Source organism: Sphaerodactylus townsendi, linkage group LG06 (genome assembly GCF_021028975.2).
Source record: "Sphaerodactylus townsendi isolate TG3544 linkage group LG06, MPM_Stown_v2.3, whole genome shotgun sequence".
NCBI lineage: Eukaryota > Metazoa > Chordata > Lepidosauria > Squamata > Sphaerodactylidae > Sphaerodactylus > Sphaerodactylus townsendi.
In genome coordinates, this window is record NC_059430.1 from 108,384,516 (window position 1) to 108,398,596 (window position 14,081).

Genomic DNA, 14,081 nt, shown 5'->3' on the forward strand with positions numbered 1-14,081 from the left:
GGAAATCTCACCTTGAACTTACCTACACAGTTGTCACAGACACTGCAATGAGAGGTTCTGGGAGGCCGGAACATTTTGCAAGTGTAGCAGTATTTCAATTTCACCATGTATTTGTTTATAACAACTTCCATGGTGCGGGCAGGTGGCCGATAAGTGGAGGTGCCCAGGTTATCTGCAAAAGCAAAAATCCATTTAGTTTCTTCTCTCAGTTGAGTCCCAGGACCAGACAAAACTTGGCAACCTTCTTGCTAAGTTCTTGTAAGACATGCAGTAAGTTCTTGTAAGACGTGCAGTATTCTCTGTCCCCCGACAGAGAATACTGCACGTCATTTGGACTGGAGATGCAAAACCCAGGAAAAAAGGGGGCGGGGACAGAATGGGGAAGACCTATAAAATATTTTCTCTTTGGAATGATGGAAAAGCTTTTCAAGATGAGGTTTTACTCAACACATGCAGCATGTTTTTTATGTAAAATAATCTACAAAATTAAGTAGGATTATCACTATGCATACTATACATTTTAGGGACATTTACTGTTTAGAGCTGAACAATTCCATCAATAATTAACATGCTATAATGGATTTGGTCATAATGCATTATAAAAGAATTCAGTTTTCCCTGATTATACAGTCCGATACCCAAACATGCTGATAGTTCTGTTTTGACTGCAGGAGACTGCTCATGTCTGAAGAATACACTCACTTCTGTCTACTACAAAATTTATTTTCCAGTTGGGTCCAGAAGTAAATAGGAAATCAGTGTAAGTACATTGGAATAAGCCAATGTGCGATTCTGTTCTTACACCTAACTCAACTGCACCTGGATAGCCTGTATTTTATTTTGTTCCTTACCCTTTCAACCCTATTCTAAGCAAGCTTCCTCATTGTCCTGTAAGTGGCAGTCCCATTCCTTTCAATCTGTAACTGACAACTACATGTAGAAGATGCTGCTTTAGACTTTGATATGAATATTAATAGCAGTAAACTCTATTTATGCCAGAAAACTGTTCAAATCCCCTGCAAACTCCAGATAATGCATTTGAAAAATTAAGAACAGTAGCAGTTGTAAATGATGAAAAGGGTTTTGACTCTCAGAGACTCAGGACCTGAGAATCGTGTTGGTCTGTAAGATGTTACTGGACTCAAATCTAGACCTTAAGAATAGCAGGTACATGGAACTTCAGCCACAAAGCAGGGGAAAGAGAAAGAGGCTACACACACACTCAGAAGCAAGATTCCACTGAATCCAATGCACACTCCAAGTAAGGATGTCAAGTCTTGGACTGGCACTTGAGATTCCTCAGCAACTGAAACTGAACCATGCTAATTTTCAAATAAATCAGACTTTCATCTCCCATATATCTGGTTCATTGGATCCACAATCTTTAACTTGCATTGTTATTCAAATTTCTAACAAAATTCATCCAAGACATTAACAGAAACTACAAGTACAAGTACAAAAGCAGATTCTTGGTCTCCCCGAAAGCACTTCTTGTGCAACAGCCTAGTAAGTCTGTGTGGAAAAGTTACTATCCCAGAAAAATGCCAGCTGGTTTATGTATACTGGTCTCAGAACCAAACTTTTTTTTTTATTTTATTTATTTATTAAACTTTTATACCGCCCCATCCTCTAGGGGCTTCATAAAGTTTCTCTACCTGATCACCTCAAAACGGTTTTCAGACATTATAAGCAAACACACAGCAATTATTTGCAATCAAAGGCCATACTGTAAAACATGATGTCTGGGCCACCTCCACACTGTGATCAGAATAAAGAGAGAGAATGCTCTGCTGTCTCAGAGACTAGGACACAGAGTAATGGATTCAAGGTGCAGGACAAGAGATTCCACCGAAACATTAGGAAGAACTTTCTGACTGTCAGGGCTGTTTGACAGTGGAAAGTGGTAGACTCTCCTTCTTCTCCAGGGAAACTATCATCTTGAGATCAGTTGTAGTTCCAGATCTCCAAGGAATTAAAAGTCAATACTTCCAAGGCAGGAAGAGTTCAGACCTCATTGGACTCCACATTGTAGAACTGGAAGGATTACGGCAATATGTGAATGCACACACTTCCACTGCTTTTATAAATTAATATTTCTTTTCTCCCTTGATAATTCTGCAGCTAGTCGCTCCTCACTGAGCTGCAACTACAAAGCTAAGAGAGTGACACATGCTTTAGTGGCAAAAGTCACAAGAAAACATGAGCTTTGCGGCATGGTAGCGGAAGTGGAACTGACAACGATATCTAGTTGAGTCATCTGAGAAGCTGGTCATGTTACCTGTGACAGGTTAGTTTTTAAAAAGGAAGCTAGGTGCTTTGAAGAAAGCACACTGAAGGCTGATATTCATCACTTTTAAGATCCTCAGGTCCTAACGCGCTGCTTCGCTCCCTAACATAGAAAAGTGGACCACAGGCCCCCTAGGCCAAAGGAACATTACTATAACATTGCTACTCTTTCAGAGCTTCACAGTGGGGAACACACCTTGTGCCAAACAAAAGATCAGCACTCCCTGTCACAAAGTTGCTGTGGTTTTGGACATCTTTTAACCTTCCCCTTCTGCTCTAGCATGGAGCACTCAGGCTCTGACACACAGGAAACAGGGTGAGAGGCAGCAAAAGCAACTTCAAGAGGATAAAGCTGCTGCTCAGTGCCAAAACAGTTTCCACCAGAGAGCTTACAATATCAGAGGTCTTCTAACAGCCCAATCCAGAGCCCAAAGACAGTACTGCTTCCACACCACCACAACACTTCGAAAAGGACTTCAGGCAGCACAGGAAGAAGACGAAGAAGAGTTTGGATTTATATCCCCCCCTTCTCTCCTGTAGGAGACTCAAAGGGGCTTACAATCTCCTTGCCCTTCCCCCCTCACAACAAACACCCTGTGAGGTAGGTGGGGCTAAGAGAGCTCCGAGAAGCTGTGACTAGCCCAAGTTCACCCAGCTGACGTGTGTGGGAGTGCACAGGCTAATCTGAATTCCCCAGATAAGCCCCCACAGCTCAGGCGGCAGAGCAAGGAATCAAACCCAGTTCCTCCAGATTAGATACACGAGCTCTTAACCTCCTACACCACTGCTGCAAAAAAAAACAAAAAAAAAACCCCTGACCGCCTGAAAAAACCCATTGCTTATAACAACTTATGTCACACTTTCATGTGGCATAAATCTGCGGTCGGGGGTGGGGGTGGGGGGTTTCCTGGGCTGAAAGTCCAGTGGAAGCCAACTAAAGAAATAAGGATGCAAATGAGGATTCAGAATACCATCGGATAGCTATTGCATTTGACAAAACATACACATATTATCATAAGCACAGATCATGAGGACTAGAGCCTCACCAATCCATTTCTCCAGGTCCGCAGCTTCACTGGGGGTGGCTCTGGGCAGGATACCAGGGTCCCTGAAGCTGGTTTGCAGTAAACAGCTGATGACAAAAAAGAACAGGATGCCAGCAATGACAGGAATGGCCAGGGTCAGCTTATGAGCCAGGAAGGGGCAGCTGAAAAGAAAACAACACATGTTAATAAGGTCTCTGTTCACTGCAAAAGATCGTCATCTAGCGGCTAGTTTCTCCTTGGTGACCCCTTTGTGAAGGTTCCCTCCTTCTCATGTTCTGCAGATCTTTAAAGAGAATGTGATGAATATATTTGGACAGCAGTTGCAGCTACCCTATGCAAACAATCATTTGTAGCCTAACTTTGTAAATTGATTGGATCCTGTTGGGCTGTCCCTGGTGACATCTCCTTCTCCACCAGTGCAAGCTAACAGCAAAGGAAGGAAAAGGCAGCAGTTTTTCCCAGCTTCCTCTCCTCAGCACTGCCCCCCAAAATGGACTGCATTTTACTCAAGAACCTTCATACAGCATTTTAAGAGAAGCAACAAATTGCTGGGGAAGAAAGGAGAAGAGAGACAGTTCTGTACCACCAGCTCCTTTCACAAACTTCTCAACAGGATTCAATCTGTGGCGTATTTCTTGGTAAATCTTTCCTTGCCTCTATTGTGATATTATTTCTTTTTACGTTCTCCAAAGATTTTTGTGATCTACAAGCTGGATATAAGTTTGCTTCCCCCCTCAAGATCCTCTAAGCTTTAAGTGAATCCTTCTCAGAATACCCATCCCACAATACAATTTTTAAAGGTACCTCAGTTACATAGCAGATGAGCTAATAATATTTTGTCTAATATTGCAGCAGATGTGACTGCTACCATGATAATAAATTTACTAAGAGTGTACACACTTTGTTTTTAACATAAAGAGTGCTGTACATTCTTTATCTGATTTCTACCAAGGATAATCTTGTAAAGTAAGCCCTGATTCTGTTCTACAGAGAGTGGGAAATAACATGTGCTGCCTCTTCAGAGACCAACTCAAGGCAGGTCCCACACTCAAACAGTGCTATAAAGACAACAGTGTAAAAACAAGCCATCAAAAGCTAGGATATAAAAACAGCATAAAACACTGAGCAGCCTAAATCCATATTCACAAGCCAGTCCTAAGTCTAGAAGCAGACCATAAAAACAGCTTTTAAAACATGGACTCTTACATCTAAAAGTATTGGTCAGAAGAAACTTTTTGACCTGGTGCTTAAAGAAAAGTAGAACAGGTGCTAAGTGAACCTCGAAGAGGACGGCACCCCAAAAGTGAGGAGATACCAACACTGAAGAAGCCACAACTCTGATTGCAGCTCACCTCCTGTCTGCAGAGGGGAGCACAGCTTGAGAAGAGCATTTTAACTTGTAGACTGGACAATACAGGAAAAGGTGGTTCCTTTGCTCTTCCTTCTCCCCCACCTCCATACCTCCCCAGACAAAGGCTAGGCAGTGATGATATGGCCATGGTGAAACCTTATCTATTGTTCTGGACTGCAACGGTTCACAATTACTTGGCACTTAATATATCTATTAGAGAAAGTTTAACTTTGCACAGCACTTCCACTTGCTGCCGAAACAGCAGCAACTCAAGGATGAAATCTTCAGCAAAATAGCCTCCCACCCCACTCCCCCAAACAACCATTCAAAGTCACAGTCTCTAAAGTGTACAGGAGGATCACGCAAAATAAGGAAGCAACATCAAAATCGGAACATTTTTAAAAGAACAGGAGCTCCATCGAAATCCAGAGTTAGCAACTGTTTTTAAATCCTAAAAGTTTTTATGTTTTTAAATCCTAAAAGTTTTTATGTTTTTAAATCCTAAAAGTTTTATATGTTCCCATGACAGCCACATTTGGGATACAGGGAAACTTAATTGTGGAGAGCCTGTTGCTGGGTCTCGATAGTTGTCGGGGTAACCATGGAATTCTTTTTGAAAGGAGAAGGGGGCGAGCAGCTGATCTGAGTCTAGAAGTGGGAGTGAGCTGTGTGTCGTGATGGAAATTAATACTATTTCTGTCCTGTTCTTTTAAGGAGAGAACAAGCTCATGAGGGGTGGATTTATTCAGCAGAAAGTTACTGGGCTGTAGAAGAGACAGGGACTAAGTGGATGCTCATGCAGCTTACGGCAAAAATACCAAAAAGATTTGTCAACTGACCAGAAAAAAGTGGCCTTAGGCACTCTTGTCCTTTTAAGCAGCTGTTTAATCTATAGAAATCACCAGATAGAAGCTATTCACAGCATGGAGATGAGTGTTATCAGCTGCCAGTATCATATTATTAGAGGAATAACTACAAAGGATGGTTGAAAGAGTAGCAAACCAGAGCACTGACCAGGGGAAATTCAGAACAGCTTTCCTCCCTCTTGAAATGTTTAGGGACACTAGAAGCGTAAGTGTTAACCATATTTACTTGAAAATACGACCTATTGGTTTTAATGAAACTTACTTTCAAATAGTTTTGTCCATTCTTGTTTATATAAAGGGGCTCAGGGCTGTTTTATTTATTAAATCCTGCCACTCCCTTATGGCTCAAGCTAGTTTGTGAAGACCCCTAAACTCACTGCCTCAGATCCAGAATATATAGTTCAAACAGACAAATCGAGGTTGCTGAGATTGTTGCTTTTGAATCTCAGCATAATAATTGGGGAGAAAGAGAAAGTTGAACAACCCCAAGCCACACTACAAGATACCACACCACACAAGCACCTTCATTGCTTTGTGTTCTCCAGTCTGTGCAACCAGGAAGAAGGATGCAGAGGTTCCTCCCTGCACATCCAAACCACCAGGAACTGTGAAACAAAGGGCAGAGAGGAGGTGGCTAAAACTGTTCCGAGAGTACCATATGTCCTTCACCACTGCAGAAGCCTGTCTGCTTGGTCCCTTTCCCTCAGACTGGAGCAGCAGAGGACAGAGTCCCAATTATTCCAGAAAGGAAGAACTCGATCTCGCATCAACATTTGATCTACCTCTCGTGGAAGAGATTCCAGAGCCAGTTTAAGGGGGTGATGACAAGTCACCAGAAACAAAATATTTTTTTTAGAATACAGTGTTCAGATTGAAAGGATTTATGAGGTGCATTGTGCAAACAATGAAGATTACAAGCAACCAGAGTGGTACAGCTGGTTGCACAAGCAGATACTACAGGCCCACCACAGGAAGAAGATGACAGCATGTACTATGCAGATCAACAGGAAGGTGCAGTGACGGGGGGGCGGGGGGGGGGTCAGAACTGCTCCTGACAACAGGGGAGACACAAATGCCACAACAGTCACTGCCTACCATTCAGATTGCTTAAACATGCAATGTGTCACCTCAGTCATAGATCTCTGGTAATGCAGATGCAACCTATCACTTTGCTTTCCAGGTTAAAGCGGTCCTGCTCACAGCACAGGAAACTGCTATCAGGAACTGCAAGCACTGAATCCAAGGGTCTCGATCCTACAAGCCCAAGATTAAATAACGACCAAAGATAAGACAAGCTGGACATGCGAGTGAGCTAACAGCTGTTTACATTAGGAAAATGCCAAACATTGACCCCTCCTTCCCATTCTGCAAAAGGATTTTACTATTAAAAGCACCAGTAATCACAAAGACTCCAACACACACATGCAAGCTGACCGTAAACTTCCGGATGTCTGCACACAAGAGGATTAAAAGAATCTGATGCATCTCCCAAGCTCAGCTGGAAAAGCAGACCAGATCAACCTCAATGTTGTCTCTAGTGCTGTTCCTGGACTTTCCTTTGAGGAGGGACATGCAGTAAGCCTTTGATATTCATCCCTTAAAATTCTTACTCCACATCATCCTTCTCAGTTCCCTTCCTGGGAGGTGCTAATCTCAGCTGGCAGCTGCAGCCCCACTGGTCAGAGTATGCATACAACAAAGGATGCAAAATTTAACTGGGACTTTCTGTCTTTCTGAAAAAAAGCTTTCCATGATGATTGCAAAGGATCAGCTGTGTTAGGCTATCGTATATCATGCCAAAATAAAACACTGGACTTCTGAAATTATTTTTCTGGGAAAAGATCAGACGCCTGGTTGATTGTCAATGCATCTAGTATAGAATGCTTACAATTAGTCTTAGATGTCTGCTAGACAGAAACAGCCTCATCATAGGGCAACCATATGAAGACTGAAGGAAATGCCTGGCATGTGGCCACTGTCTGGTCCTTCTGATGCTGCCAAACAATTCTAGCAGTTCAGTCATACAGTAGAGGCTAATGCACACCATGAGCTGGCACATCACACATTACTTGCAATGTGGCACAAGAGGTTTCAAGTGTTAACACTGTTCAGAGTGCTGAAACAGGCCATGATACCACGTGGATCTTCAAACTTTCAAGTAATGTATGAGCACATGCCCAGAAGGAAGGGCATGAGATATGAGAAGTCTCATATCTAGCAAGGAACACACAGAGGCGCCCTTTGGTCACCAAGCTAGATGCATCATTTCCAGGGTGCTATAGATATGAAAGATTTGGAGATACTCACAAGTTGGCAATTTAAACTTAGCTGTTTGAATACTTGCATCATTGGCTGAGGTCATCGAAACCACCAACTTCTCGATAAGATGCAAGTCAGCTTTCTCCAACTCACATCATCTCAGTCCATTATTAGTTCACATAGGAGGAAGAGGAAGTATTTCACCAACCCCTTTCCTTCCATTTTCTGCAAAAGAGCCCTCTCTTCTTCCTACCCCCCAGAACCCCAAAAGCCTTGAGTAGGGTATACATAAATTGCAGGGCTCTTCTGTCATGAGGTTTGAGGAATTTGTGAACCTTAAGAAATGGATGAAGTTCTCATGTCCAGAAAGCAAGGGCCCCTAAGGATGGCTGGATCCCATCTCCAAGGTGAAATGCTAGGGCTCCTGTAGCCCAAAGACTATTTAGTTGGATGCCTTAGGGAGAAACAGACTCAATGATGGCCAAAGTCTTAAACTTCCCTTGAGGGGTGGCTAATAAAGGACAAACTGAAGAGAGGAAGTTGAGAAAGAGGATACAGGACAGAAGGTGAAACTATGGGCTTACTTTTCCTGAAAATGGGCCCCTAAGTCTGGGCAGTGAGACGCTGAATGAGGCTGAACTTTCGAACAGTCCAATTTTGAAAGGAGAGGAAATAAGAGAGAAAGGTGAGCCCTGGCAAACAGCTGAATCAAGGGTCACAAGCAGCCCCCTCTCATGTTGGTTAGTCCTCAGCACAGTCTATTCAGAGGTATACTACCTCTGAACATGGAGGTTCCCATACAGCTGAGCAACTACAATCATAAGCATTTGCCCCTTTCCCCACACTTCAAATAAACGGAGTTGAGAGACTAGAGTTGCATCACCAAGACAAAATATTAAGGAGCCACAGGCATTCCTGGGGGGGGGGGGGGGGACCTGATATTTCCTTTCTTTTCAGAGGGTAAAAACCTCTTCACCATATTGTGTCTCTTCTGTTTGATCTTTCTAGCAGTTTTGAAACTTCCATACTGCACTACTGTTTTTTTTTCAAACTTGTGAATTGCTTTTCTTCTGCTATATATTGCCAAGAAGAGTAGTTTTTAAATCATAATTAAAGCAAAAGTTCATTTGTATTTTGTTACTTAAGACAAGCAAAGTCCTATTTCACTGTGCCTTTTCCTGTCTAATCCAAACCTGACCATTCTGAAACTGACACTGCACTCCTGTTTTATTTATTCTTTGTGGTTCTGCATGCTTGTCTCCTTGTTATTAAATTGATGCTTCAGTTATTGTTGTATTATTTACACATCAATGTCCATAGCAGTTTGCAGAACACAGGAATGCAAGTTCCTACTTCTCAAAAAAATGTAAACAAAAGAGACAATAGAGATGGGAGGCAAGGATAACCAAGGGCAGGATGCATATCAGCTATACCTAAAATTGAAGACACACCTGCACTGTAAAACTCAAGAGTTTTAAACCCACACACACAGCATCAATCAATCAATCTAGAAACCCACATGAACTCATGAAGCTGCCTTATATCATGTCAGACCCTTGGTTTATTAAGATCATCCTTGACTACTCTGACCTCCAAGGGTCTCAGGTGCAGACATTTCACATCATGCACTACCTGATCCTTTTAAACTAGCAATGCCGGGGACTGAATGAGAGACCCTCTCTGCATGCAAAGCAAATGCTCTACTACTGAGCCATGGCTCCTCCCCCATAAAAATTAGGGAAATCCAGGTAGTATCCCAGATTCCCATCTCCTCCATCTTCTCCCAGCAACCTTGTAAGGCAGGTTGAGAGAGAATGGCAGAACCAAGGTTCACGGTAAAGTCAGAATCTGAACCCAACACTCTCCATTATCTCATTGCAACATTCTTACACAGTGGTAAGCACAACAGGTTTAATTAAGCAAGGGAGAAAAGCCCAGTCCTCCACATGGCAATTCATGCTTCTCCACCTATTTGATCCAGAACCCGAACATTTTGGGAGCTTGTCACTATTTTTATTCTGCGGCATTGCGTTCTTACACATTTGCTATGATAAACGCACTAATTATGTTATTATAACCCTTACTAACAATTTTATATTTCAATAATACCCCATAGCAATTAGTACTGACATTTCTGTGCCTATTTTATTCTATTTTCTTACAATCAGGCCAACTTTTAATGATTATGTTGTTATTTGTACAGCATCACCAGTACCCACGGCGTTCTGAAGACTTGTGAGAATCACTAAGGTTAAGGAGGATACAAACACTGATGACACAGTCGGACTATAGAAAGACATAACAAGCTTATTGTCGGATTAGGCACTAAATAAATAAACGCCCCTGCTCGCTATGACGCTCCCCGGGTGACCTGTGGCGGGCCACGTTCTCGCACAGCCTCGCCTACCTCACAGGGCTGTTGTAATGAGAAAATAAGAGACGAATGTTGTAAGCCGCCTTGGGGATGGAAGCTGGGGATAAGTATGGAAATACAATTTTAAAAATGAAGGCGAGAGAAGCCCACCCTCCGCGGCTCACTCACTCGAAGGCGAAGAAGAAGCCGCTGGTGACCACGATGAGGCCGAGCGTGAGAAGGAAGACGCCGCTGTGCCGCGCCAGCATGAGGCGGCCGCCGCAATAGAAGCGGTTGCGCCCGGGGAAGACCTCCCATTTGCGGCGTTGGCGGCCGGCGGTGGTCGGGGTGGGGGCGGCGGCGTTGGCGGCCCCCACGGAGACCGTCCCCGAGGGCTCCGCCGAGGAGGAAGAAGGCGGCGCTGCCGGGGTGCCTGGCGGGATCTGCCGGTACTCGCAGTCCTTCATGGCGATGATGGCGGCGGCCCTCCCGCAGACCCCACCGGAGCGGCACCGCCAGGACCGCCCGGCAGGCGAGAAGGCGGGCAGCAGGCCGGGCTGCGTCGCCCCGCCCCGGCCCACCGGTGGAGGCAGCCAACGGGAACCGGCGCCACCCGGCCCCCTCGCCCTCCGCTGCTGCCGCCGCCGCGGACGCCTGAGGCCTCCCGCCGCAGCGCCACCTCAGCATCGCAGGCCGCGGGTCCCCATTGCAGCTGCTCCCGCCAAATTCTCCTGGGAGAAAAAGTGGGGACCAGACACGTTTCCCGTTTCCCTCCCGCGAACGTCCAAGAAGAGGCTGCCCGACAGAACCCGACACTTTCCTTCCTCACAAAGGGTTAGGTTAGGGCAGTGATGGCGGACCTTTTCGAGACTGAGTGCCCAAACTGCAACCCAAAACCCACTTATTTATCGCAAAGGGCCAATATAGCAATTTAACCTGAATACTGAGGTTCTAGTTTATAAAAAACGGTTGGCTCTGAGGTGCGCGGTCCTCAGGAGTAAGCTTGGTGAAGCAACCATGCAACTCTTCGAATGGGTGAATCATGACCATAGGAGGGTTTACTCAGAAGCAAGCCCCATTGCCAGCAACTGAGCTTACTCCCAGGTAAAGGATTGTGCCCAGGCCAGCCTAGGAGCAGCAGTGGCGTAGTGGTTAAGAGCGGGTGCATTCTAATCTGGAGGAACCGGGTTTGATTCCCCGCTCCTCCGCCTGAGCTGTGGAGGCTTATCTGGGGAATTCAGATTAACCTGTGCACCCCCACACACGCCAGCTGGGTGACCTTGGGCTAGTCACAGCTTCTCAGAGCTCTGTCAGCCCCACCTACATCACAAGGTGTTTGTTGTGAGGGGGGAAGGGCAAGGAGATTGTAAGCCCCTTTGAGTCTCCTACAGGAGAGAAAGGGGGGATATAAATCCAAATTCGTCATCTTCTAGGCGTGTGTGTGTGGGGGGGGTGATTTTCCACCCTGCCCACATGATGAACTGTGGGCGTGCATGCCCACAGAGAAGGCTCTGAGTGCCACCTCTGGCACCCATGCCATAGGTTCGCCACCACTGGGTTAGGGGATGAAGGGGAAGCTTGGATGAGGAGGGAAAGAGCCCATTCATTATGCTGCCCCCTCTGAACTGAGGAAAGGTGGGCACGCAGGGTTTCAGGCAGTTCTCATACTTGGGTCACATCATGGGACGACGAGACACCCTGGAAAAGATAACAATGCTAGGGAAAGCTGAAGGCAATCGGGAAAGAGGAAGGCCCAACATGGATGGACTGATTCAATCGAGGAAGCCAAAGCCTTCAGCCTGCAAGACCTGAACAATGCTGTCAATGATAGGACGTTTTGGAGGGCATTAATTAATAAGTAGATCAACTGTAATAGCAGATCTCAGGTGCCACCTGGAGATGGGAAGACTAATTCCAGGAGGTTATTCGTGGTTAGATCAATTGTAATACCGAGTTTCCCTGAAAATAAGACAGGATCTTATATTAATTTTTCTCCAAAAAATACATTAGGGCTTATTTTCAGGGGACGTCTTATTTTTTTCCCCATGATTTTGTTCCCCCACCACCATGTGACCAGATCAGCTGTGCAGGGGAATCTGTAACTAGGACTTATTTTTGGAGTAGGGCGTCTATTTCAAGCCCCCTCCAAAAATCCCGAAAAATCATGCTAGGGCTTATTTTCGGGGAAACGGTAGCAATGGCAAGACAAACTCCAGGTGGCACCTGGAGATTGGCAGGGCTAACTTGGAACCATCTTCACTACACATAATAACACACACATACATCATTTGCAAACGTAGATACTCTTATCTAGTACAGTTTTTTAAAATCCCACCCTTCCTCTGAGCTTGGGGAGCCATGCCTCACTCTGTCTTCCATTTCTCACAATACTAGAACCAGGGGGCATTCATTGAAAATGCTGGGGGGAAGAATTAGGACTAATAAAAGGAAACACTTCTTCACGCAACGTGTGATTGGTGTTTGGAATATGCTGCCACAGGAGGTGGTGATGGCCACTAACCAGGATAGCTTTAAAAAGGGCTTGGACAGATTTATGGAGGAGAAGTCAATCTATGGCTACCAATCTTGATCCTCCTTGATCTCAGATTGCAAATGCCTTAGCAGACCAGGTGCTCAGGAGCAGCAGCAGCAGCAGAAGGCCATTGCTTTCACCTCCTGCATGTGAGCTCCCAAAGGCACCTGGTGGGCCACTGCGAGTAGCAGAATGCTGGACTAGATGGACTCTGGTCTGATCCAACAGGCTAGTTCTTGTGTTCTTATGTTCTTATGTTCATTCTAGTAATAACCCTGGGAGAAAGGTGAGGTTTAAGACTGGGAGAGACTGGATCAAGTTTAATCATATGTGGGGATTTATAATAATTATTATTAATCATCATCCTCATTTGTAGTCCATTTTTCTCACAGGACCCAAGGCAGGTAAAAAGTATGCTAAAAACACTTTTCAATCAATCAGTATGCAGATGACAAAATATGACAACAGCAGGCAATCATTAAAATGGTTACAATCAATTTTCGCCCAATCTTTAGATAGTTTAACTCACAGACTGGTGCCACAATCAGAAAATACATTTTTTCTACAAACCTGAAAAGTGCCTCAGCTTTCCAGGAAAATCTGAATTAAACAAAAATTATTGGCGTTTTTAAAGCCCAATAGAAGCAGCACCTGTAGCTTTAAGAAACAAATGCCCTCAGTGGCTGTTGCTAGGCAAAGACATCATTTTTTGCCAGCATTCCAGGCTTGGTTTCTATCAGAAAAAAGGCAAGGTACAGGGCCATTCCAAGGCTGTTTTGGAAGGAGGACCCACAGTGATCAGTCAACCAGTAACCTCAGGGCAGATTGATCCTATGCAAATTTGCAGGACTCACCCAAGCATGGCTGCTTGCTACTGTTCAACAGCAGTCACTGCACGATTCTCAGTACAGTGTAGTAGTTAGAGCTTCAGACTAGGATCTGGGAGATCCAGGTTCAGATCCCTCCTGTGCCATGGAAGTTGGCTAGGTGACCTCAGACCAGGCAAGCATACTCAGCCTCACCTACCTCACAGGGTTGTTGTGAGGATAAAATGGACAGGAGAGGAATGATGTAAGCTGCTGTTGATCCCTATTGTGGAGAAAGGTGGAGTAACAAACTATAAATAGTAAATATAACTGAAGATTAGGGTTGTGTAATAGGCATGTTGGGTGGAAAAGAGAAAGCAGGCCAGCAAAATTGGGGTTGCCAGGAAGAGGGAAAGAGAAAATAGTGTGGGAAAGGGATACAGGGGAAAATTAGGAGCACTCCACAGGTCCTAGTCCCCCCCTCTCCACAGAATAACTGGGCATGGACCAATGGCTGGGACTGCACAACTCAGACAGACTTTTCCCAGGGAGAGGGTGCCAGGGAAAAGGAAGGAGGGAAA

General features: G+C 44.8%; 1 protein-coding gene across 1 annotated transcript in view; it reads right to left on the reverse strand.

Annotated features, from left to right (window-relative positions):
* Positions 1 to 10,812, reverse strand: part of ZDHHC18 (zinc finger DHHC-type palmitoyltransferase 18) — a 37,372-nt gene extending 26,560 nt beyond the window's left edge. The window contains 3 exon segments of the mRNA XM_048502106.1: positions 23 to 172; positions 3,333 to 3,493; positions 10,351 to 10,812. Of these exon segments, the coding sequence (XP_048358063.1) occupies positions 23 to 172; positions 3,333 to 3,493; positions 10,351 to 10,628 (589 nt within the window). The 5' untranslated portion in view covers positions 10,629 to 10,812.
* Positions 10,813 to 14,081: the final 3,269 nt, after the last annotated feature.